The 27,963-nt window shown below is 38.4% G+C and overlaps 1 protein-coding gene across 1 annotated transcript in view; it reads left to right on the forward strand.

Annotated features, from left to right (window-relative positions):
* Positions 1–27,963, forward strand: part of LOC108672228 — a 70,938-nt gene that overhangs the window by 30,405 nt on the left and 12,570 nt on the right. The window contains exons 3-8 of the mRNA XM_018159865.2: positions 19,226–19,994; positions 21,122–21,350; positions 21,717–22,496; positions 22,692–23,108; positions 24,064–24,263; positions 27,507–27,662. Coding sequence (XP_018015354.1) covers positions 19,226–19,994; positions 21,122–21,350; positions 21,717–22,496; positions 22,692–23,108; positions 24,064–24,263; positions 27,507–27,662 — 2,551 coding nt within the window. The remainder of the gene's footprint in view (positions 1–19,225; positions 19,995–21,121; positions 21,351–21,716; positions 22,497–22,691; positions 23,109–24,063; positions 24,264–27,506; positions 27,663–27,963) is intronic.

Consider the following 27,963-nt stretch of genomic DNA (forward strand, 5'->3'; position numbering starts at 1 on the left):
AGGCTTACGACGCTCATGAAATTTTGAAATACCCCGTTCGTGAATATTCGGGCAATGTCGCGCTTAGGGACGAAAACGTTCTCGTGTAAATCTGAAAGTTTTCGACTTTTTCTTAATCGAATTCTTACATGCTTGATAGAATCATGTTCCATAAGTATACTTATTCGTAATCCAACTCAATCGGTGGTCGATCATAACATTTCACGTCCGTATAATATTCCCATTATGACAAAATTTTGCCAAAAAAATGTCAGAATTTTTCGTTGAAAATAGCGCTTTCTTTTTTATCTCAGAGGAGAGTTCCTCATGACACATAAATGCTGAGTAATCTTTGATCTCGATTTGATGCTCTGGTTTTTTCTAATTGAACGATTTAAATTTGGTAACATTTTTCATTCGAAGTGGTTTATATCGCACGATTAAATCTCGATGTAAAATTCCGTAATTTGCGTGCGCCCCGTTTAGACTCGGTAAATTAATGTTTTTTCCTTCGAATTTTACTTTTATATATGTGTTGTTTTAAGTAACTGCGTCTCACGTAAGTGTATGCCTCGACATAAATTAGCGGCCTTTTTATTTTATGTATGGATCCGCTAAAACTAAAACGAACACTTGAATAACTCCTCTATAATTTTTTGGCGCAATTCTAATCTTTCATCTTTTTCCTTCCTATGAACTTGAAGATGGTAGGTTTCATATTTTCTCATTGACTCAAAATACGTCTTTCACTGATACAATCATAATCAATGTTATAGTGTTCGTCTTATCAGTTCATGTACACTTTACGGTGGAATGAGGCGTTTCTCATTCTGAAGTATCTACATATATAAGAATTCGATCGCAGTCATCCCCATAAGGGAAATGCTGCAGCCCATTCGATCGCAGCAATACTCGCTCATGATTTACGTAAAATTTTCAGTCAAGTTCTGGTATTGCTTGGATGCCCTTTGATTCAAACGGTTCCGAATCCCCATTTCAGCTTAACATTATCCGACAATGGATTTCGAGTTGTTGAGTAGAAATTACTGGTAATTTCAAAACCTTGAGAGGTCTGGTGTTATGTTGCAGCTCGTTTCCTTGCATTGCGTCGTTGGATGTTAGCTGAAAACGAACTGGTATTAAATTGTTTTTTGCTTTAATCGTTGACCGTAGAAAAGGCTAGTACCTTTTCTTGACCCAACTCGTGCCTTTGTTTTTTTAGGGTACCTGACCGTAATTTTAACATAATATGTATCGTACAGGATTGATTGAACGTTCCAAAGCCCTCGCAACATTGGTTAGTAATAAATTATCATGTTATTGTTACGCCTGCTTTGCCGATCAGGTAGGAACGAGAAGCCAAATATTGCTCAGGTACGAACGAGAAGCCAAATATTAGCTGTACATTCAGCAGTACTTCCACGCCATAAGTGGTAAAGTACTGCTGAAGTTTTAAAAAAATATTTAAAAATTTAATAAGTTTGAAAAATATATTTACCGCCATAAGTGTACAGTACTCGTTTATAATTATTCTGCTATTTTTTAGAAATCGATGAGCTGTGCTCTGTCGAATTAACTTTCAAGCCTGAAACTTGGACAGTAACTTCGCATAATGGAGTTACGCTTGACAAATAATGTCGAGACGCTAACTTTTGAGGGCGTATATCTTACTTTTCGGATATCATTGTAGGCAATTATGCTTGCTATATTGATTTTGCGCATTTTCGTTCGGCATGCTTGGTTTTAGCGAAGTATAAGTAAGATTGCATAAATTTTCATGTATGTTATTTTTTTTTGCCCGGAAGCTGGTTTCGCTAGCTTTGCACCACATCATGCAGTTTTTCATTTTTATTTTAATCAGTTTGATAGCCCCCCAAGTATTCAGATGTATAACTCATTCACTATCTATATCACCGTATTATTAACATTGAACAAATTGTTCAATGTTCAATGTTCGTATTATACAAATTGAAGCTACTCTTTTTCTTGCCCGAATTTTTCATTTAATTGTGCGTTTTTAGCGCATTTTCTCATTTTTGAAAAAAAGGCGCTATTGTACTCGTCATGTCCGTCCGTCCGTCCGTCTGTCTGTCTGTCCGTGACTTCACAAACGGACGGACGAGAAAATGCGCTATCTGTCACTCACTGCAGTGAGTACCGAGTTGTATATATATTTTTTTTTTTGTTAGGCTTCTCTGATGCTATTCCGGGTATTGTGTTCGCAGCCATCGAAACGAAGTCTTGGAATCCTTACGAAGTGTGTTGAATTGCTGAGCTAAATCTGAATGAGAATGCAAAGCATTCAAAAAAGTTGAGAACCACTTTTTTTGATTACGTTTATTTAATAATTACTGTTTTCCTGTGAGATTGAACCTAAGTTTTTTCATCTCACTCCTAGTGGTATTATTGTCAAAACCAGTTGTGTCATCACGAAGTTTTTAATAACACATTTCTCTTCAATCTTTTTGAAGTGCACTAAGCTTGGTTTCGTTCCGACTCGTAGCCAGAACGAAATAATTCATCATTTACGAGTGCTCCCCAATGCTTCACGCTCGGTAGTATTGTTTGTTGGGTCATTCAGTACCGATATCATCAATACCTTCGTGTTTTGTTGCTCTTCTTCCCATCTCCCGTGATTGTTTGTTCCTAATTAGTTCCGAACAGTTTATTCCAAACGAGTTTCGACAAAATCACTTGAGATGATTGCCATTTGTAGTCATTCAATCCTACTAAAATTTAAGTGCCCTTTGCACAGGATCAATCGAGTATTTAATCTTTCCGAGGGCAAATGGTCATATATTTTTACGTGTTATTTGATGCCATTGGAAATAAAGAACGAAATATAATGCCTTAAAACTTTCCCAACACTTATCCTTTTGCTCTAGCATTTATGTCTATCCTTATTCATTCTATTTTCCGTCCTTGCAGTATCTTATCCGTCTTTCGACCAGCCGTAGCGAACTCAGTCTCCCACAAAGGCGCATGCCGGTGCCATCAAAGTTGTTTGTCTTCATCTCTTGCGAGTTTTAGACCCTCGATTATGGTTATGGTATCGATGTTGTATTCGATTTGGAAAGGCAATATTGCGAGTACATTTGATAACTGTGCTCAGTGGCGCCTTACCTGTGTATGTGCCGCTGAACGATGGTCCGACCGACCAATCTGGCTAAGAGGTCGCCTATTGTTGCTTGAGACGCTCGAGCGATAGGCTCTTTGGCTGCGCTCTGGCTCTGCTCTCTTTTGCTCTCCACTTCTTTGTTCTATCTATACTTCTTTTCTAAAGAAATAGGTGAGGGGGAAAAAAGAGAAGACCTCTCTTACAGCCCTTTCATTTTATCAAAATTTCCTAATTTTGGCAAATCCCATATTTGTTTTACGCGTGTCTTGATTTTCTTCGTTATTTTGCTATTTTTGGTCTCGCACAACTGTTCAGTTGAACAATTTACTCATCATTATTTACTCTTTCGAAAGTACGGTATATCATGATTCTGATAAAAATTCTTTTTTAGTTCCTTTATGCTAATTATGAAAATGCAGTACATTTCGCCTTTTGTTATATTAAGTGCATGCTTAATATGCTTGATTTCTAAGGGAATTGAAATTAGTTGAGCTCAAGATTCATGCAGTTTAATTTAATTCTATTTTTCATACTTAACGCTAACGTGAAATTTATTAATGCTCGTCGACCGACAAAAGACCGTAGGCCTTTCCCCCCAGTAAACAGACAGACAGATAGATAGACTCTCTCAATAGGTAACTGCAACACAAGACATTTTTGAATGTGTATTATTATTTCGTATTCCGCTTGCAATTAAATTATGGAAACTGCGCATGTGGTTCTGCTTCAGAAATTGGTGGCACAGATAGTGTCATTTATATTTTTGCTTAATTTTTGGACAAATTTTGATACTTGGTCTGCTGCATTGTTTACTTTTATGCGTGCAGGTAATTCATTTAAGGCAGGGTGTTAGTGCTGTCCATTGGTTTCTATACATTTATGAATCGCAAAAATCACGAGTCATGCCTGTTGGTGGTACTGCGTCGAGATACTTAGGAGGGAACTTGTTGGAGTGTTGAAACTTGACTTGAAGCTGCTCGGGCGCCCGCCACTTGATGGCGCATTACACTCACTTCCAATGCCAACTTCTGTTTCTTCTTTCCTCACTTCTTCGCGAAACTTAGTAACTCTTCTCAGTGAGTTACCTCGTTCTTCAATCATTCTTTAGCTATGGAAGGTTGAAGAATTATTAATTATCTTAGTGCAATTTCAAGTTATGCTTGAGTACACCGTATGCCATGTTCTGTATAAATGTTTATTAGTTTGGTGTCGTAGAAAGTTATGAATGTGCCGTAAATAAATTTCAAGAATCTATTCGTTTAACTATATCATGAGTTACGCGTTATTGGAGCTTTAATTTCTGATCTGCAGTAGTATGTAATATTTACGGTAATTTGAACTGTAAAAAATTTAACTGTAAGTTCTAGCTCAACGGTTTCGATTAGGAAACAGTGATTGTACTGATTTATTTTGAATTATTCAAAGAAACGTATATTCACTTTTAGTGCGAGGTTTCTTTCATATGTATCGGCTGAGCTGGTTAATTTAATTTCACAAACGGAAGCAAAATTAATCTTAGAATGAAGTCTTTACTCGTACGCTGTTTGCATACGTGTTGGCAAAAGTTACGACTGAGCATACATGGAACCGAGGTGGTTTGTTCAAAAATTAACTGGTTGGTTCGTCCTAGTCAATTTTTTCATATTCCGGGAAAGTCGCTTTTATTGTCCAAGGGATTTTTTCCTTGGGTATTGAAGGGTTCGAAATCTCGTTTGCATTTCTAGGCGAAAGCGGACAGTCAGCGTTATTCTTTGTCAATCGGAGGGAGCTTTTTCCGATTTTTACTCGCGGGCTGAAAGTTCTTCATCGCTCTCAATCTATCCATTTTGTATTCTCGGTTACATAGAGGCGATGTGTCTCGATCTAACTGGGGTGTCTCGCTGGCTGTGAAGCTTTGTTCAAAGAATTATGATTAAATCGTACTGAAGGAAAGCCGCTGTCGAAAAGCGAGTGCAGTCCAATTCTGTGTCAATCCCTTGAGAGGTTTTTGAAATCTGCGGATTTGGCGAAGAAACGATATGCTTTGTTTCCAATTGCGGAAATGGTCGTTCTAGCTCATATCTTGTTTTAATTATTAATAGCGGTTATACACAGACCGTGTTAATGAGGAAATTTCTTTCTGTATAATTTTAAATTCTGGAAATTTTCAATAGTTGATGTCAATGTGTACACAGGAAAAATTAAAAATCGCTGTGATTTTCTATGTTTTGGAAGATCACGAAAGTTTGGAAAGATCGTAATTGTTAACTGTCATTATGAATTATTTGTGCAATTTTTTACCAATTTTTGCTTATATGTCTTGGATTTTTGTTCACATAAGCTATTTATAGGTCACGCTAAGTTGATGTAGTCAATAAGAATATTCATTGTGACTTTCCACGCTCAAGTCGTAAATGGATCTCCTGCTCTTTTGCAAGAGACCTTGTTGATATTGTACTAAATTGTATCTATTCTGCTTGCGGCGTTCAAATTTATCAGTTTTCTCGTTTGATAAGGTTATTGAGGTAATTGATGAAATACTTTAAAACTAAAATTTTTAGTATTAGTTCTGAATTATTGAAAGGTATTAATAAGTACAAACCGGCCAGCTGTAGTTGTACATATTAAATACTTCGCTCCCCTTGCTTGCATTATTTCTACTGATGTTGTAATCATTTCCCACATCGTAATATTGGCTTTCAATGCCTCATTTTGAAATATCAGTTTACTTTACCTTTTTTATCGAATCATAGAACTCGTTCCTCTCTCACTCGTCTTCTTGTTCCTATGTGCGGCGTCAGCTTCTGCGAGTTTTCATCTTTTCTGAAGAGCTCTCCATTTTTGCGACGTCGCCCCTCGTTAATTAGAGCGCGTCTCCGCTACACGCCCGCGTGGGATGCACTCGCGCGTGGTCCGATGAACTTGACTCGCGCGTGCTCCGATGAACTTGACTCGCGCGTGCTCCGATGAACTTGACTCACGCGTGCTCCGATGAACTTGACTCGCGCGTGCTCGAAGAATTACTAATTTTTGTATTGCCGTCCGCACCCACGTAATTTAAAGGCTTGTTGTAGTACTCAATTGTTCCTCGAATATTAAATATGATTATTATTATTATGTTAAGAATGTACCCAATTTTGTCTTTATTAAATTGATGAAGACAAAATAGTTCGTGTATTGTATGAAAGTTGCTTGAACCTTTTTTTTAATTCTCGTCCGTATTGAAACGATTCTTATCGATCAACGTTCGAGGTGTTTGCTTGTCAAGCTAAGCTTAGCATATTGATTTCGTATTGCATTTGTGAAACTCTTTTTAGCGTTCATTTGTAATAGAAAGTCCAGATATTTACAACAAAACACAAAAACAAGTCCAGATATTTAAGCTTAATATAAGATATTTAAGCATGTGGAAATGCTTTTCCCAACAACATCAAACCATCCAAGCCCGCAATTGAAGGTTTGTATTCAATATATTCGGTATTAAATGTGGGACGTGCTCATATTATTTGGGACTTGTCTCATAATTGTGCAATCATATTGCGTGTTTGAATAGAGAAGAAGCACCCACAGTTCTGTGCCTATTGATGGGCACAACTCATTGATGCTCAACCTTGTTTGTGATCGCTTTGAAAGACGCTTTTCTTCGTTGCAAGAGACCGAAATTAAGTAAGACGACACAAGTGGTAGAGAGTACTTGATTATCCATCATATACACAGCTCGTGGAAAGGAAGCTGTCCACTGCATCTCAATGCTCGTCTTTCAGTGAAATCTTTTCGATCGTGAGGACTCGATGAACTTTTTTCTCTGTCAAAAAGAACATTATTAGGCATGGATGCGTGGTTGCTTGGGACCGCTTGCTGCTGGATCGGCCATCCACAAGCTCCAGGAAACGACTCATTTTCTTGGATTTCCTGCTGAGAAAAAAATGAGATAGTCTGCTGGTTTTCTCGCTGAATATTATTAAATGTTGATTGAGATTATTTTCTGGTGATTTCCTTGTGGGGATCTCAGTAAGCTTCACATCAGACCTTAGCACCACACTTTTTTTGCCATCCAAATCGATAAGTAAAACGAAATTTATTTGAATGTTTCATCTTGTTAGCAAACGAAATTTTTTCTACTGCTTGGATCCTGCTGTGATATTAGCCCCGGTTGCAATTCGGGCCACATTTGTCTCCTTTGTCATCTTATTCGCTGCACCGCTTGGAGCTGCAGGCTCAATTTGCCATGGAAAATTACTTGCTGTTGCTTTTATTGTCAAAAGGGTATGTGGAAAGCAATTTAGCCTTGCCTTGTCTAGGAGCTTCTATGTCGAGAAATGATCTGACTCGCCTCACCCCGCGCTCCACTTTAGTTGGTAATTCATGCTGCAATACTTGGTCTTGTTCTTGTCAAATTGGTCGTATGTGTTTTATTAAGCCGTGGTGCACTCGAAGCGACTCCGAGTTGCCGGGTGCCTCGGTTTATCTCGGGCTGCAATAAACCCGCACGATTTCCCAAAGGGGGCAAACGGAACTCCGGATCCCTGTGCCATATTTATTCGAATATAAAATTCAGCGAGATACACTCGCGGTGGCATATTTCGAGGGTCGTGATAGCAAGCTCGCTGCTGAGACTGGAGAGTTTTGCGGCGACTTTTCTATGGCTTTTATGGGTGCCTTTGTATTCACTATCATAACAAACTCTTATACAGTGAACTCGAATTCAGGCTTTGAGACTTAGCTATCTTGTGTGCAGAGGAATTCAAATTCAGGGCTTATAAAGATCGATCTATTGATATTAATTTTGTGAATTACTAGCCAATCTGAAAGATCTCTAAAGAATATTTCTTCAACACTCAAAATAACTTGAAGCTTGCTGGAAGATTTCATGCAAAATGTCACAATTTTTTACGATTCATGATCCGAATTATTAAAGACACGTTGGCCAGAAATTTATTTTTGTGTAAGTGTAAGAAATGTTTCCTGGGCGTAATATAGATTATTAACGCAATTAAATAATTAAATTAATTGATTTGGTGTGAAACTACGCTAAAAAATGTAAGTCTCAACATACAATAAGGTTCAGTGATCGTTGTGAGTTTCATATATATATATATGTTTATTATACTTAGAATATCATTGAAGTCTCTTACATGCACATACTCTATAAATTTATCCTACGTTGGTATTTTTTAGATCGATATGGTCTAAATTATTCAATATCCCAGGACGATCAATGTATTATTTACGTTCATAATGGGAAATTGTCTAGTCGAGTAAAAATTGTGATGCAAATCAGCTCAACATTGGTCGTGAAGTGCAATGCTGAGCCGTACGCGATGAGAATGTGTAACGTGATATTGTCGTCACGCCGGTAATATAGCCTTGCCAATGCTAAGTCATGTCTTAGTCTGAAATTACAATCTCAGTATCATACTTATTTCGTATACTGATAGTCTCTCGCTACGCCAACTGCTTCCTAAACCTCCATTTCTTTTGTGCTCAAGTAAATGAGCTGCTTGTATATGCATTCGTGAGAGTTGAATTTGCATAATTTTGCTCGTTTCTTCTCATGAATATCTCTTCCATACCCGAAGCATTTGCTCTTAAGAGTATCAACTTCTCTTATGTCTTTCCATTCCGTCCATTATGTTTACACCATTCCATTATGTCCATTATGTTTACACGGAAGTATCATGATTTTCAATGCCATTTTTTTTTTGCTCTATCAACTTCACTCATTGCAATGCTATATACTTCGCGTCACGCTTTTTACTCGGAGCAGCTGTTTTTTTTTTTTTGGCTCCATTTACTGTTTGTTTTGATTTTATGCTTTTATTGTTCTTGATAGTTTATAGTTTTAAAAAATAATGCTGCTTGTGAAAGTTAAATTGCAGTTTTAAGTTTCAAATTTTTCGCATGATTTTTAGTTGTCACGTTAAAATTTCTGTTGACTTGCTGTTAGGTGTCTTGTAAAAGAAAGCAAAAATCTCTATTTTCCAAACTCGTATTTCATATATAATGTAGTTCCGCTAATGCAAAACAATAGTTTATGAATGTTAAGATTTAATTACAACCTTCTTTATTTTTTTATATCCATGAGCCTGTTTCGGAAATAGTTTCGTTTGAAGAAATTATATATTTGAAGCCCGCAAAACAGTAGAGAAATGCTCTCAAAGTACTGTAAATAAATAACGCAAGTTTAATCGTTTGTCTGCGTTAACAATAATTGAATAAAATATTTCTTCTCTTTCCGTTGTAACTTATAAATTAGAGATTGGCACTACCTTCCTTGAATAATTTGAAATCCCATGTCAGATTAGTGGCTTGCTGGACGAATGTAGATTCACTGCTTGGGTTTCTTTGTTATTCATTACGAGCTTATCGCACGCTAGATAACACTCTGACTCTGTTACGAGATCTCTACATAATTTTGTACTTTGTTCGTGACTTGCGCATGAGCTATAGCTTTATGTTTAACTAAAGTAGTCTATGCATGTGATGTCGAGGAGTATTATGAGTCTCTCTCTCTGATGCTGCTCTTGAACAATCAAATTAGGATTTTATGCTGCAAAGGCTTCCAAGTTGAGCTGGGAGCTTCAGGAGTGTTATGTTGACTACAAGACTGGCGTCACGGTCTGCCATCGTTGGCTGAACATGAGGCATGAGTGTAAAGCTCGCAGTGATCCTGTATTCTCTTATGCTAATGTATGCTAAACCATCGAACTTCCTTTTGGCTCCGTTGAAAAGGATGCGTCTCTGGGGAGTTCCTCCAGGGCCCTGATTTGCTTGCTGTTTGTTACCTGTTGGTTTAGCACAAGTCGCGGCTGCTCAGGTCGCGTTCGTTTGTTTCTTGCGGTCAGGTATATTCTTCGCAAAACAAATACAGTCTTGAAGATGTCGGGGAGATTTGCAACAGTAATTCTGTCGACTCAAAACCGGGAAAAATCGTCATCATCCTTGAAAACCTGCTGTGAACGATTATATTTAGTCTTAATTAATTTCGATCTCATTTCAGCTATTAGTATGACTAGTTCACTCTTGAGCTGGGAAGAAAAGCGCATCTTCAATTTAGTTAGCTTTTACAGCGCAGTTAGTGGAGTTTTCTCTGGAACATTTGGGCCATTTTTGATGTCTTTTGGCTTACGTCGACACGCAAATAGGAACTTCAATGTTGCATAAATTTCTTCAATGGTTTACCAGCTCACTTCACGGGAGTTCTCTCAAACAACTGTTGGTTGTTCAACTCTCGGTATGACAACTCCAAGCAAGTGATCAATCCGAAACAATATGCCGATTAAATTTCTGAGTGTTGAACAACGAAATGCCTCGCTCATCATTTATAACGAAGAGAATATTTCAGGTTTGTTTTATCCTATATCTTTGTCCTTCCTGAGCTCCGATAAAGTAATGTCAATTTTTTTGCATCGGGCCAGGGCACTATTTTTTTGTTGAAATAACTTGATTGTATCGTCTATTCTTTGTAAGGTCACACAACCTACCGTATGTGAAGTTTGTGATTGATTTCATTAGTTGATGATTCGTATCGTGATTTTTCCGTAAATATATGAATAATAAAATATATGATTGATAATTCGTATTGTGACTGACCCGTGAACGTATGTTTTTTTTTCTATAAATTCTATATAAAATTCTGTGAATTTTCTATTAATATGCACCAATCCTCCAATAGGCGTTTTAATGCACCTTCGTGGTCACGGGGAACTCCTCTCTGATCTACGTTCGTTGAATAATGCTTACTGCGCTAATTCTCGTAAAGTCGATGCAAGATCCTCGTGTCTCTTGAACTTCGCATTTGTTTTTAGCTTACGTCCCTTCAAATATGGAGTACATGGCGGGCCGTTCTCTCGGGATTGCCGGGAGCCGAGCGTTGTCTTGTGGCCACATGGATATGCTAACGTGCTTTGAATTTCTTGGGCGGTCTCCACACTCCCGCGTCTGGTGAGATATCCTTTCTTTCAAGTCCTCCGACTCCTTTGCGCTTTAGGAAAAATATATTCTTGGAAATTTTACACAGGAAATGAATCCTAGTGGGAAATTATGTAAAGTATGATATTTTTTCCAAACTCGTGCGAAAAATAAAATATACATTCATTATAAAATTGATGGCTCATGAAAAGATATTCTGTATCATTGTGACATTGTGAACAAAATTTTCCAGTAAATTTTCCTTTGCTAAAATGTCACCTTGAATCGCGAAAAATTCCATTCCAGATGCGCGCAGCAAGGTTGAATGCTGTTTTTTAATTGCGTTTCGGAACGTGTGTCGCAACTACCACCTTATTTACCATTGCAATTAGTACGAAGTAACCCTTGCATATATCACAGACGTGTGAGAGGGGTTAACTGTAATCGTTGCTGCGAGGATCCTGCCAACTGAAGAGTTCAGGTGTAATGTCCAGCGAGCTTATATACCGAGGAACTCGGAAAATATCGACGAAGAAAGCATTGTAGTTTAAAAATTTTAAAAATTACTTATTAAAAGATTGTGATTAATGCTCATAGCATGGACGACCTCTTTTTGCAGCATGCATCTATTTATTGGTAACAATGTAATCAACTTGGTCAAAATAGTTAATTGCAATTATCCGACAAAAAAACATTTTATATGAATAAAATTCATATGAAAACTAACTTTTCTGATGGACTTTAATGTACTTTTAACTGTAGCATTTGAACCAACTCTTTACGATTCGAATGATTCTAGACAAACATACGCTAGCAAAGAATGCCATGCATTTAGCCTGACATTTAATTTCGTCATCCGAATATAATGTCACTTTAGAATTAATGTGCTCATCGCGTGTTAGGTTGGCAGACTTTTCTTGACATGCATCGGCTATACAATAAATTATAAGCAAATCTCACATGAGTGATAGAAAAGATTGAAATTACTCTGAAAATGCCTGCATATTAATATTCATTGTTCAATCAACGTTCGTTCCTTAAAGATTGTTATTGGCGTATTCAAGTATGGTTTTCTCTCATTTGTGGACACCAAATCTATTGGGGCCTGATAATTTATAGCCGTCTTTTGCCCGCGCTTTGGTCCCCGAGGGGCGGCTCGTCCATTGCTAATTGATGGGCCGCTCTCGCCTCATCGCCGATGCCTTCCCCCAGCCAACCAATTATTCGGCGTTTTTTTCGTTGCTGTCCTGGCAGCGAAGCGACCTCTCACAAGCTTCAAGAGCTTCTATGGGATTAATTGAACTCGAGTTTCCTGTCGCCACTGAATATGCTTCAGTGTCGCGGGTCGCGTATTTTTATCGCACTATAAAGACATTGCTTTATTTGGCCAGATGTGCTTCTCGTGTAGTCCCAGTTGGTATGTTTTGGTCGAATTTTATTTGCTAGATTTTTGTTGTGGATCAAAATTCTATTTAACGGCAGTGAAAGAGAATTAGTATGCGGCCGCTTTCTTGTTTCCAGCGATTCAAGCTTTGATCGCTACACCAGTTCTCTTTTCTAACACTCGTAATTATTTTCTTTCAAGTTTGACTAATTGCTGATCCATAATTTTCCTAGACTGGGAACTTACTGCGATCTATATGCTAGGCTTCATGTTTCCTGCCCACCACCTGCGAAGTCTATAATTTGAAGAATCTAATCATAAATTTTTATTTCTGATATCAATATGATAATATAATTTTGAACGCAAATGTAATGAACGCATTTGATGTCAGCTCGTATTACGATCTTGGAATTGATTTGGAATTCTAGGTAGATTTGCTTTATGAACTGGAGCTAAACATGTTGCTTGCGTGTGTCCGATTGGCTAATGTCGAATTTTGAAAAAGTTTCACTCGATCAAAAATTGCTTGGTCGGCCCAGTTATAGCACATTAAAATAGCATTAAAAATCATTAGATCTATTGTTATGTTTTGGTCATTCTCTTGAATCTATGATTTAATTAAGAACCGTTTATAATGAGGAGTTCATTATTAATTTGTTTGGGTAAGTTTAGAGCTCGTTTCAAGCTACTCCGCTCCATGAAGTAAAAAGAACGCAACTGAGTCTGCGAGATGTTCGCAGTTTGTCTTCATCAACGCCTTGAAAAATATTTCTTTATCGAGCCCAAGTTTGGCTGCAAAAATAGTGCTACTTGTCTTCATTGATAATCCTGGAAAAACAAGCTAGCGACTCGAGCCGCTGCTACTAATGCTTCTGCGTGGTGCTGGATCAATAGATGCTTGTGCTGCTCTTGCTGATAATCTTGAAAATACTCACTATTTTCCATATTAAATATGGTGTATTAATTTGTTCACGTACCTAATACCTGATGGGCAGTAGCAATTAACGATGGTGTTTTAAATTCCTTCCATAAATTGGAAATTGGGTGATGGGTGTTGATGATGGTTCTTATGCTGATCTGAAATGACCAAAAACCGGAAATAGCCATTAACGCATTAAATTATTTTTATTGTACGTTTCGCCACATTTGGTTTTGTAGGCTTCAAAATAGATGAACTCGTACAATTCAAGCTCAGAATTTTTTTCGAGCTTTATAGGAGAATGAAATTTCTTAGTTTATTGTTGTGTTATGTAGGCAATCAGTCGAGACGTATGAAATTTCGTTACCATTGCCGGCAAAAATACCCAACGAACGTTATTGAGCCGCCACATATCCCTGGCTTGTTCATTCAGAGGCTGAAATAAATTACCAAGAGGCGTCTATAAATTTGGCTGCTCTCACTGGTATCGCTGAGGCCGGCGCGGCGGCTTTCCACTTCATATTTGCGTCGTCCCTCAAGCGCTCCGATATCGCAGCCAAACACTTCAGCCGCTCTCCCCTTTCGCCCGCCCGGCCATTTGTTATTTACGGATATTTTGTTTAGACATTTTCAAATTCAAGTTTCGTTAATTAATTCACTCGCACTTTATTTCTGAATTGAATTAATTACCGAGATTTGTTGCTTGAGTTCGTTCTGTGCTGAGGATTTCTCATTAGGATATCAGTGAAGGTGTATTTCACTTTCAAAGCTTGCGAAGAAAATCCTTATGCATAAATCGCATTATTAGGGTAAAATATTTCTGTTGACTATCCTCTTTATTTACAACTTTTGTCTTCTGTAATTTGGTAAATATTTGAAAAAAAAACTTCCATTAACACGTTAATAGAATTTTTTATATTAATAACAAGCACAATTTTTCATTTTGCGCTACATTTTAACTTACTCGATCAGGATGAAAAATCACTAAATTAACTCGTTCCCGTGATCGTTGCGCTATGGCAGGAGTCGGTAAGTTTTGGGCCTCCAATAAGGCTCGGTGATAAGGTATGCCCTGTAGATGGGAGATGGCGAAATATTGTTGCCATGTTAGCCTTGACGATCGAATGCTCAACGAAGTGCGGGCTATTATTTTGACGCTCAAATATCATGATAACTGTCTTCAGGTTGCGTTCAATCAAGACCGAGCAATGTAAAATTACTCCCTGTGGTCAAGATGATTGTCGCGTGTGCACGCATTGCATTGCGATCGATGAAACTTCTCGTAGATGAAAGACCGCACTAGTGTTCAGTTGGTTTTCTGACGTCAATTGCCATCTTTTATGTGTACTTGAATGCCTTTTACTGAGCAACATGACTTGAACCGCTAACTAGATGCATGCAAGTCTCATCTCATGAGATGACTGGCTTGTATGGAGGCAAGGCTCTCAACATGGTCTACTTTTCCTGTTTATCTGACAGATTTGTGTTTAAAATCAAATATTTAAAGTACAATACGTTTAGACGGTAAGTAACACAGTTGGCAGCTGAGTAAAAATGCTAAAATAAATTAGAGTATAGATAGAAAATAGATTAACTCGTGTCTTACATAATTGTCGCATAAATTACAATATCAATAAATTACCTCAAAATTTGTAATTTTTTAATTTATGGGAGAAAGTTGATTAAGCCAGTGTTTGTGAAGACTTTCCCTCAGGAAGTAATTATCGCTTTTCCATACTTAGCATTTTCTGATCGCGTTATTATCCCGACACGATCGCCTTGTCTGGGTAACCCTCTCGAAGTCCTCAAACATTTGCACTGACTTACTTCAAACAGACAAACTTTGACAAACCGATACAACTAAGATATTAACAACTAATTTTTGTATCACATAATAATTGATATATATGTACAAGACTAACACAAAATTTTTACTCACTCATTCATTCATATATAATCACCGCGCACTGAAATTTTTTTTATTTATACCTCCCGTCGGTTTCGTCTCTATTCGAGTCGCTGCCTGCTTCTGGCGCTTGTTTGTTCAACTTTCTGGGCTCCGTTTTGCCTATCACGGCCCCGGCAAACTTTAAAATGGCTCTCTTGGTCGGCCGAGCTTCCCAAAAGTTTCTTTAATGTGACCACTTTCCCAAAATGAATTATTAAGGAGCTTACGTTTCAATAGCATCAATGATTATATGATAAAATTTGAGATGAGATTAGCGTAAAAACTTTGAACATTTCATCGGGATTTAACGTTTTACTTTGGAAGAGTGACTGAGGAGTATGCGTTTTATGTTCGTATGACGTTTATATTTTGTCGGTATTCATGCTCGCATGCGAAGGTAATAGGTCCGGAGACAACTATACTACGTATATTGTATTAGTATTAAAGGATCGAAATTTTTCATTCGTGAGTTCATGTGGTGAGTCTGCCTTTAAAAATCGGAATATTCATCAAATGATATTTGAACCATATTCCCGTTATTTTTTTGCCTGGTCGTTTCAAAACGCCTTAAATTTGACGATTAGAAATTAAACATCTTCTCTGTAGACATTTTTTTTACTATTCCTGTCATAGGCAGAGTTATGAATTTTGTCGGATATTTACGCGTGTAACGAAACTATCATCGACTCAATACAGCCATTAATGTTTTTTCACATATGAAATTCAAGAAATAAATCGGACCACATGATTATATATTGATGAAAATTGCTCATACAACTTGATTTTGATGATAAAAAAAACTTACGCTTGCTTCTTCGAAATAATTTTATCCCTCCTTCTGAGAAATTCTGATATTTTTAATAGATATTTTGACCTTCTCTTTATGTATGGCTTGAAGGTGCCTTAGTCATTCATGCTTTTCTGTGAGATTCTCATGCCATGTTTCTTGACCTGGACCCTCTTCTTAGTCTGTACCTCAACTGCGCTTCGTCGCCATCTCCATCCCAGGTTTTCAGTCTCCAATGTAGGAGTCCGGCAATTTCAAGTCGCGCTTCTACTCACCGTCTGCCAATTTTCAACTGGCTCTCGAGAATCACTCTGGGTTCCACCGAGGCGTGAGAACTAAATTGGAAGCCGCTCGGCTGCGGTGTGCCTAGCCGATAACTTGCGGCGCTCCGGGGATATTGAGTGGATATTGCCTGGATAGCAAATGGATATTGCTGTCTATGGTTTGTGACAGTGCGGCACACTTTTAATGACGTTTATATTACAAGTATTGATACTCTCACGGTGGTCAACTCCTCGCAGATGACCATTACAGTTGCGCTGTTAGCCCAGATAAGTAACTGCCACAATGGCCGACCATTTCAGTCAGGTCGGCAGAAATGGATTATTTTCAGTGGATTCAATTTCGTTTTTGTTGAATATCGCTGTCATCGTCTGTATTCCTCCGTGTTTTGCATTTTTCATTATTACGTTCAATGTACGTATAGAAAAACGATTCACAACCGCGTAGCTATACGCCCATTTAATTTTCTCTATTTCTTTAGCTGCAATGCGCATTAAACTTCAATTTCCGGCCGAAATTTTAATCAAGTGCTACTTGCATGCATGCTAAGCTTGCAGAAGGCTTTTTTGACTGCATTACTTCTACACATTACTTCTACACAAGTCTTGACTACAATATTGTCCTATTTTTTTCAGAAATTTTCGATTGATGATTTTCGACTCACGACTCAGCAGGCCTCCGAGCCTTTGAACTCGTTTAAGCCGCCAACTCCGCAATTCCTGTGCTAATGATCGCTTTTAATTTTTAATTGCGCTTCGCTAGCTTGAAATTATCACCCGAGTTTCTTCCTCAAAATTGCTCGTACTTGAGCTAAATTTTGAACTTTCGTTCTCAAAATTACTGGACAAAGGCCTGAGCTGCCTGCATGTTTGCTATCCATGCACAGAGGCTGGCTGCGGATTATATTTTGAGGTGTTGTGTTTGAAACGCGAGTTTTCCTAAAAATGTCATTCAAGCAACGACCAAAAATGTATTTTATGTTCTACAAGTGGAAAGTCGCTCGCATGACCATTTTTGTGCGTGACTGAACCGTTTTTTTAAGTTTTAATCATATTTCACCAGTTAAATCAGTGACAATTATTTATACTTGACGAAAAATTGACTATAGATTGTATAAATTATTCAAATCGGTACCTATTATTAGTAAAACTTGTGCGTAGGAACGATGACATTCACTCGCCCCACTTAGCTACGCTTCTGTGTCTTTAATCGCCGACCGATCCGTCTCTTTTGTGTGGACCACAATTGGGGTCTCCCGATAAACCTGCTGCCAGCTATAACAGCCATGCTCCTCCGCCTCTCTGGGACTAAGAATCTTTACAAAAGAACTTCTTTATCGCCGAGAGACTCTTGATACTTCGCCTTTGCTCTGTCTTTATATATTCAAGTCCTATACAAAGTTACTTCTATGGTGATCTGCATGGACTACATTTCTTCTTCATTTGGTTGATCGCCTTGTGCGGTTCATCATCGTTTTTCAAGTCCTAACTTTAGTTTTTGGAAACTAAAATACTATGAAATATGTGATCGAATTGCCCTTAATTTACTTGCCATTATGAATAGAAAAATATTTAAATTCATTTCGACTGATTAATGTAAAGAATTTATCAATTTTTACTTGATTCTGTTATCATCGTGTTAATTTTTTATTTACACCACTCTTTAATGCGATCGAGTTGTATTCAGAAATGTACGAGCTTACTTGTTCATCATATTGTTTTCAATTAATCCTAAGACATCCTTACATATGACTTTCCCGGGTTCTTTTTTTCGTGAATTAATTACTACCAAAGAATCTAGGGAAGAACAATAATGAGGGATATTCTTTGTTTATTTCGGCCTATTCCTTGTGTGTTCTGTGAGCAATTAACTTGTTTCTGCTAAGTGCTTCATGCTATTCCAAGTTTTCCTTGTACCTTTTACACTACTGTTTCTCTCCTATATGTTGATTTAATCAATACTGCTTGTACAGTGCGCAGGTCCTAAACGTTGAAAAAAGTTGAATTGTTGAATGAAAAAAGTTTAATTGTTCCCAAACACCGCATGCCTGCATACATATACATACATCAGTGTCGAATACATTATCGTCGACTCAGCAAACGTAAATCCACGCTATTAGATCCTGATATTTCTCAATGGAATTCCATATATTTTTGTAATAATTATAATATTCTTGTTCAATTTGTCGTTTACTTTTGCCTCTAAATATTTTGATTCGTAAACTATATATGTTAATAGCATTATTTTTCCCACTCTTGCAAGTTAACATTTCTTCAGCGAGCAGCATTTGAAGAGTGTCCGAGGAAAGAATGTGATGCAAAAATAAACTTAGAAATGAAAAATGGCTTCGGAGAATCATTTGCTGCCACCATACATCGCGTGTTGTAGCCCATGCGCAGGAAACCTGCATGTTTACTGACCAATTCGTGACCGACCACCCAAACAAGAGCGACCTGCTTCTGTACGAGCAGCTAAATTTACTACCGATTGAAGGGGCCTCTGTTGCCCAATTCGTCCTAGCGCTAGCCATATTGCTTCATTCTTGCTGAGTGGAACTGCCTTCTCGAATTGCTTCCTTCATTGGGTAGAGAATAACTTCACTGTACACTCAGGATGTCTTAAATACTTTTCGTCGCAACTTAAATATGTTCAATACCATCAAAACAGATTTTTTTTACTTTCTACGTTTTACCTTATACGCTTATTTGTAGTAATAGATTTCTCCCTCTAATTCTTTTCTACAGCAGAATATTGATCCTACAACCGTACAAGAATCAAGTGTGAAACGATTAAACCATAATGCTTGGTTACATATAGTCCTTTTAAATGATAAAACATATATTTGAATGCAGTTTATTGTCATTATTGTTGTGGTTATGAGTATTGTCCTCATTAATTTTTCGTTTGTTTGTGTGCAGTTCAACGCAACGGCGTTGTTCCGAACTTCAACTGCCCGCCATCATACTGGGAATTTTGCGCCTTCGCCCATACCTCCAACTCCGTCACCCCACTCGACCGCCTCCAAAGTGCCTCTGCCAATGCCAATTATCGAGACCATCAAGCGTCAAGTGACGAATCGGGCGTAGATAATTCATCGCACGATATTTACGATGAAAATTATTCAACTGATGACGAGGAGTACGTTACTACAGATTCAAGTAGCGAAGAATTTATCGATCCCGCATCCTCGACTGGTCGAGGTACCTTTATTTCGCCGTTACTTGTTAATTCCAAAAAAGTTTCAACTTCAAGATCGACGAACTCAGATCATGGTATAAGTGGTATATTAAAAAACCAGCTTGGCGCCAATGAAAACGAAGGAAAACAAGTTGACGCCCTTGATGAAGACTCGACAGTGTCGCATGATCCGAACAACGTCTCCCAATCACCTACATCATCATCTGCAGCCTACATCAGCCGACCATCATCTGCAGTTGATGTACAATCAAGTGATCGTTTTGAATCAATGGCCAATAATAATAAAATATCAGAAAATGAAAATGAACATCTGCATGCAACTGCTTCCCTGTTTAATACAACCGAGGAGAGGTATTTACAGGCTCCGAAAAATTCTGGCTTTACTTCAAACATTTTCAAGAGCGCTGCATCGTCACCAACGTCTGTAGATGTATTTCCAACATTGCTTGGCGAAGAAATGCATAGCATCATCGACCCTAGCCTTGCAGAGTGAGTACAGTATTCAGGGCATATCAAATTTCGTGAGAACTACTATATTATTAATCTATGTAAGACGAACATCATATTTCATTTCTAAAGACCATCAGTGATCTATTCCAACCTGGTCTTCAGGTCATAAATCGAAGTTTATTTCTACCCTGTCATGGAGCCGTGACTTTTCTTTAAGGTGAGAACGTAGGACCGATTGTAATCATGCTTCTAGTTACTAAAAATGTGATCGAAATGAAATCTAATTTTTTTTACCGTAATATCGACAAATTGTTGCCTGACCTCTAAATAGTAACTATTAATTTCTGTCTTATTTGGAGTGAATAGACAAATCATTTAATTTTTCTTAGCATGTTTCAATCTGCTACCATAAGCCAGTAAAATCATCAAGCACACCAAGATAACAATGGTCGAGAAAGTATCTTCGTTTAAAACATTTCGGTCATGTTTAAGAACAAATAGATCTGCATTAGTACAAGTCGAGAGGTCAGTTTATGTTCAGACTGCGATGCTGTACCTCAGCATTAGGCTTCCTCCCGGGACGCGGTGTGTCGTCTGTTCTCACAGGTGGGACTGCTATGCATTATACAGAACCCTAACCCGATTGTAAGTCCGTTCAGCTTGTTACCGAGGCTCTCATGGCGCTGCGAGTAACTTCCTTTTCTTTTATTTAATAAGAAATGCCCGCTGGGAAGTTGCAATGACTTGCTTCTCAAGTTCCGCTTGCTTCGCCTCGGGTATTTTTTCCGGTAAGTAGCTCGGCGTAAGTTTTGCCTTCGTACCCCCTTGCTCCTCCCTTGCTTCCTCTCAGACAGATTCTTCGCCGCTGGATTTGTTCGCTTCATCTATTGTTATCGAGGTCCTTAATGCTTTAATGCGACTAGAGCTTAGCATGGCTGGTGATTATGCTAACGTTTAACTTATCGAAGTGACTGTCGATCGAAATGCTAAATAATTTGAACCTACATCAAGTAGTGTTCAGTATCGCGTAGCGATTTTAAATCCCAATATTTCAACCTGATGTATCACGAAAGAGATACAAATAGTGATTAAATACATTAAGCTGTCTATAGTGTGAAGTTTTTGCATTGTTTTTTATTGCAAAGTGCATTTTATTATCTTTGCAGACCACACACGACGAACACGTCATACGTGAGTGACTCAACAAGCCTGCACAAGGTGCTCATGTTACGCAGTATGACGACCACGGGTCTCAGACAACCCGTCCTGGTCCTCTACACTTACGCACTCGACCGTCAAGCTACGTACGTCCTCAGTCTGCTCACTCGAGACGCTCGTGTCAACTCCACAGGACTCAGCAAAATGATACTCAAATTCTCTCCTGAACCTAACGTCGTGAGTAATAATCGTTTGTCGTATGACATTTTAACTGTAGAAAAAAGAACATGCAGTCTGATTTGACGCATAAATATAACTCGGAACTCGATAAGAATTAAAACGAAACTCGCTTATCTCCTCATCATTTTTGTTCTAAGCGCTCACCCACTCTCGTCCAACCTACTCGTACATATGTGCATTTCTCTGTTGCAATCAATTGTATATATCCTCTTACAGGCTTCAGACATTATAATTTATCTCTCGTGCATTAAGGTATCGAATTCATTCCTGCCAGGGAATTCGTCCTGATATGTACTTTAGGTACTCGCCTTTATTTCGTGTACCTATTGTTTTCTGTTCATATTTATTTTTTTGTTTTTGCAGGAGGGCTGTTACGTGCGACCTGTGAACGGAAGTTCTGGCGGACTTTTCCGCGGTACGTGTTACGGTTACTCGGGCACATATTACCCGGTGATATTTCAATGGAGTTACCATCTCACACCCCTCGAGAGCAAAACAATTTTTTATCACGGCTCCCTGCCTGAAATTGAATTCCAGTTGCCCCCTGGCAGCGAGTCGACAAACTACGAAGTTTTTGTCACCATTAAGATCTTTGATGGCAAGGGCGTGAGCAAGACGCTCCCAACAAAAACAGTGTTGGTGCCGCCGAGACACAATAGCGGTGACGGCGTGGTGGCCATATTCAAAGAAATCTCCAAAATGGATTCGTATAACCCTTGCTTAGAATTGGAAAAAATCAGAGCCCTGACTTCGGAGCTGAACTCAATCGATAACAGCGTTATCAGTCAGACTGTTTTCGATAACATCCTGACAATTCTTTTCTACCGTGAGTCGTGCATGGATAGTCTCGAAACTATCACCGAAGATCCCAATGACGTAATTGCTGACAATTCCGTAATCGAAAGCTTCTATCGCGTTAACATGTTGAAGTCGTGCGCTCGGGACCATCTCGCTGAGATCACGTGCGCTTCTCTTATTAGAGACGAGATGGAGATACTGCTTGTTGAGACGACCCTCACAATTATCCTGGATACCCCCGACTTCATCTCGAGTAAGACTTTCTTCAGAGTCGTGGATGCCATGTGGAGAATTCAGAAGCAGCACATGCAGCTATGGGATTATCGAACCGAAATTCGCAGCGAGGTAAGTTGAAGTTCTCATACGTTAATAGATTGTAATTATTACTCTTATTTCATATGCTACGTTATAATTCTAGAACAGTATTTCTTTCTCATCTCTTTAGTGTCTTTTACATGAAATTACGTAGATTTAAATTCAGAAGTTTTTTTATTTATGTCGTGTCTAGCATTTTGTCACTATTTTTTCTCAATGAAACAGGTCGCAAAGCATTACTTTGCTCTGGTGTCTTCACTCCTGGACAAACAAAGCGAATTATACGACCTTCCGGCCGTGTCGGTCGACACGACCAACCAACTAATTTGGTCGCTCATGCGCGTCATGGACAAGGAGGTACGGTCTCGTTTCCTCGAAGAAAGCCCACTGAAATATTCTACTTCAACGCTCGAATTCACGGGATTTTTGTCAGAAAGCGACAGCTTTACCAACAGCCAGGTACAGTGGATGTTTACGATCAGCGGTGTCGACGCGGAAACTTCGATTCCTGTTCATTCGGTGCTGTGTTTGGAGCACTTCAAGTCCCCTTACATGGTGACCGAGGGCCGCGGCGTCGACGTGTCCAGCCACGTCCTGCATCTTCAGCTGGCGCGATCTAGGTTAATCTGGACTAATATTCAGGTAAAATTATTCTGCCTTGTGTTTGGAAGATTTTTATTTGGGCTGAAAAATTACCTTCATGCATCCTCAATATATTATTATTATTACAACTGTTAACGTGGATTGCTCCTACTTTCGACGTAATAGTTGAGCGTTTAAAATTCTGGATACACTTCTTGATCTATCTTATAACTTATTCAGAGCCAGTTCTTCTTGTTATAACCAAAGTCCTGATTTATGTTCATACTTTGGTATCAACCTATAAATACATTCAAAATTTAACTTTACCGAAGCCGTCGACGTTGATAAAAATAATTATCAGCGAACAAAATTATCAATATAAATAACATCACTGCAGAGATACTAGTTGAAGAATCACCTTTTATCGTTATTCATAATCACAATGAGGTTATTTCTTCAATATTATTCATCGCTTTCTGGATATTCGAGTGCGCTCTAAAAAACAGCCAACTTCTGCCCATTTACCATCGAACTCATTTCCTGTTGTTGTTGTCTTGCAGAGGGACTTTTTTGCTTAGCAATCTTCCTGTCTTATAGATGCCAGACAATTCTATGTTTTCTTTCCACAAACAATGAATTTTTTTCCATTTATGCTTGGTGTAAGTTAGTTATTGTCTCACTATTTTTCACATTATGTATTTTCGACCGCAATGATTTTAGCTAATTCCGAAAAACTACGGATTTCTGTTTTAAATGAATTATTCTCTGATTACAAAGAGGAAAGATACGAAAATATCAACTTTATCTATCAGCTCAATGTTAATGCCACCACGCTTGAATTTTTCCAATTACGTAATATTTACTAATTAATAACTATGTACGATATAGGTAATAGTATCTACTCTGCGTTAATATACATAATAATTCTTTATATATTGACAAATTGCGGAGTATAGAATCGCGATCAAACAGACGACGATAATAAGCCAGATTTTTTCTCTCCCTCCTCTTGCAGGTTCGGTTGCAGAGGTCGCACTTTCTCACGCACTCAGAGGAGTACGACTTCCGGCGCCCTGGTACTATTTTGCCCGAGCGACTGAACGTCTACAAGCTCGAGATCACTCCTGAACACCAACATCAACCCCTGCATGTACAGCTTCAAGTTACTAAAGTCTACGATCCTGATTACCCTATCGCACCCATCGCACTTATTTGGTGAGTGCATGCAGACCCTTGTTACTTGTAGATTAATTATCACGAGTGTTTTGACTGAAGGATCATTTGCGCATTTAACCCATATTATTCAAATACGGAGTATCGTTTTCCATTTTTCGATTACATTTTTTGTTCTTATTTCAAGAACTGCAGCAAACTGTCGTGAATGTTGTACAGCCAGAAAGCTAAATTAATGTTTTTACACATAATTTATGTTTTTATCAAGTTAACTACGTTCAATATGCAATGTTGACACAGAACTTGACTAGGAAAACGAAAACACGGGCTTATTCGATCTTTTCAACTATGTTATAGAAATTAATCGATTTTCTGAAAAGCCTAGAACGCAGGAAAATACAAGAAGAGATCGAGGACCGATCAACACCGCGAACTGGATTGCTATATTATCTGTTGCCCACGGGCCTGAATCTCTGCTCCTTACCTGGCTTTGACGAGGTGAGCAAAGTTTTAGGTGTGTGGGAAACGGAGCTTTGCGACTGCCTCTGGAAAAACTTGCCGATTATAATTATCAAAATTGCGGATAATTTTAGAGTGTAAAAGGTATTACAAATTTTATTTCTGGTGTTCTTTTAATAGTGAGTAAAGTGATGCTGGTAATCGAGTTAACTGATGAACATTTTCCCCTCTAATTTTTACACAGGATTGTGGCTACACTTTACTAACAACCTCGATCTGAAAATTGCTCGATTTTGTTCTGCGACGACAGCCAATAGTGATCTCAACTGCACAAAATTCTCCATCAAGCGAATCGTGACTGGAGATTGGTACATCCCATTGCCATAGTTGGACGGGCAGCCTTAGTGCGGAGTTGTCTTTGTTTTGGTCCCCATCTGAAGCTGTCAGTTGTTCTGCATGCATGAGACTGAGCCCCTCTGGAGCTTTGCCCCACTGTGTTACTGCGAGTTGAGCAAAGATTCAGGGGGTTTCATTCTTATTGCTCTTGCAACTCGGCTAGGCATCGACGAAACTAAATGGGGATTTTCTGCGGCTGGAAGCATTATAACATTGTCAGCCAAAATGATCGCATTCTGAAGTACTTTTACTATATGAACATTCACAGATATTGTAAAATGTGTGACTTGTATAATTTCGGAGAATTCCAAAGCAAATAAAATAAGTAAAGGCATTAACTAGAAAAGTATTCCATAAAAGATGGGAATGATTTAATCTTCTGAGTAAATGCCATCCTATTATGTGATGAGGCTTTTCTTCCTTGCTTTCTGAGCACGAACTACAGGCTACTCCTCCCATACATCACCAAGCCACTTGAACTTCACGAGTCGGCTGAGCACTTGCAATGAAGAGAAAAAACAAGCCGCTGCCATAGCTGGACGCCTGACTCTTGCTTTTAACCTTGTTTACTATGATAGGTGAGCAAAGTTTCAGGTGTGTGGCTGTGGTAGCCAAACCGTCCAGAATATAGATGCATCCCTTCCTTCACCAACATAGTATATGGGGTGTTACTCTGTGAGTGAACGCACAATCCAGTTCACCTTTTTCCTACGAATAATGAATTTTACCTGCTAGTTGAGTTTTGCTTTTACCGTTTTAGCGGCTTTCTTGAATCACGATCCTTTCGTTTTTCCGCTTGATCTTATCGTGCTCTCGACCGGCAACCAATGAAGCGGATGCTCTGCACAACGGTACCGGAGCTCCCAACGAAATGAAGCAGATCAACTCGACTTGAACTTCTTTCGCGCTACTCCTAACTCGGGCAAGCACGATCCAGCTCTCATCCAGCCTTGACGATGTCGCTCCAAACCTATTGCTGTTCGAACTTCTCTACTATGCGCTTTAAAAATTGGTTCTGTGTTGGATTTTTCATGGACCAGGTTCTTATGCAAGTTGTCTACCAGTGATTTAAAATATTCTATTTTTGATTTTGTTCGAGTAATATTGTGATGAGCGTTGATGAGTGCAGGGCGGAAAGGAATTAGTTGTGTGCTTTTTGCAACATTTTTTTCAACTGAATTTGGCTCTTTAATATCTTCATAATTTAAGGGAAATTATCAGCATGGGTCGTGCTAAGCATTATATTGTTTGTGAAAACATGTATGGAATTTGTAAAAAATTAATCAGTGTTAAGGCTAGAGAATAATTGCTATGGTCGTTAGAAGAACAGCTGTTTATTTCTTATTGTCGGAAGGATGCGATAAAAAATGTCTCATGATTGGAAAACTTTTTGCTACTCCAAAATTAGCATTAGTAAAAATCACTGTTTATGCACGCTCAACATGCGCGCACTTGGTATTTTTTTCTTGTTGGTATGTAAATAAAACTATTTGACGTCGCAACATGCTGGATCCTGGCATTTATATAAGGGTTGAGGTATGCTGAACCTTTTCTTAGCTAAGATTTTTATCCTACGATGTTATTTTTTTAAGTACTTCCTCTCGATGATCCCTGTCGTGGCCGCCCGTCTGGAGAGACATCACGAGCTGCAGTTTTTGTGAATTAATCTGTCTGATGCCGACAATGGCTGAATACATTCGAGTGACTTGCAGATCTCAGTATATATTAAGATTTGAATAAGATTCAGTACCTGTAGGTCGATTTCATCGCTGCTTGGTGCTAGTTTCGATTTGTTCGATGTTTCATTTTATCTTTAGGTTCATATTAAATGTTAACCCAAAGCAGCACACGAGACAGAAGGGTTGAAATAAATATTTTGTATCATTGTATTGTTGTCTCTTGTGTCAGTTATTGTAACTAATATATTTCGTAACATCTTCCTTGCATGTAATTAATAGTCGTTAGGAGTGCATTCATTCTGCTGCTTTTATGCCATGCTTGCACTTGTTTTGTTTTAGAACTTTTTCGATAAGGTGCAAGTTCAAATTTTGTTTACTTGCTATATTTCTCCAAATATTTTTATTTTATTTTCATAAACTTTCAACTGCAAACTAATAATTCTAATTGTGTGTTTGATTATGTTACCGCGAAGGATGACTATTCATCCATTTCCCCAACTCGAATCATAATTTATTGCCCATGGAGTTACCAGCATCATCGGTGGTGACTTCATTTATTCTGATATTATTCATTCATTCTGATATTATAAGTGTACGCTTTCTCGCATACGTACACCGCTAATATCATGTCCTCGTACCCTATCTCATTAATAGTTTGATACCTGAAGCGCTAGAAAACCGTCCTACTACTACTAATACTACTACTATTCGTCAATTCTTCTCTTGACTCACGGTCTTGTTCCTATTTCAGCCAAGACATGCAGTCTCTGGATACTCCTCTGTACGAGATGCGTCTGCAGGCAACTCAGGATACAACAGAAGGAGTCCTGTTTGTTCCCCCAGGAGCGCTGCCGCCTGCTACCTACGTCCTCGTCATACTGGATCAAAACAGCTACGATAATAGATGGTGAGAACAAAGAGGCATCGATTAAACATAACTTGGATTGGTGAAACGACGTTCTATAAGCGACAAAGAGAGCAATTTTCCTATCAGTGATTACAATGATAAAGTGTTATTTAGTGACTGCCATTTCAGTGATTTACAAAGCAACATGCCTCTCTTATGGTAACCGAGGAAAATCGCTCATGGAATCGGAATTTGTCACTCCATTAGATGGGAAATTCGACTAATTCAAGATACGGAGACGAAAGAAGGCTAATGGAGAATACATCAATTGTTAAGGAAACGGACGCTATTACGTGGCTTG

The sequence above is a fragment of the Hyalella azteca genome, unplaced genomic scaffold (assembly GCF_000764305.2).
Source record: "Hyalella azteca isolate HAZT.00-mixed unplaced genomic scaffold, Hazt_2.0.2 contig13723, whole genome shotgun sequence".
NCBI lineage: Eukaryota > Metazoa > Arthropoda > Malacostraca > Amphipoda > Hyalellidae > Hyalella > Hyalella azteca.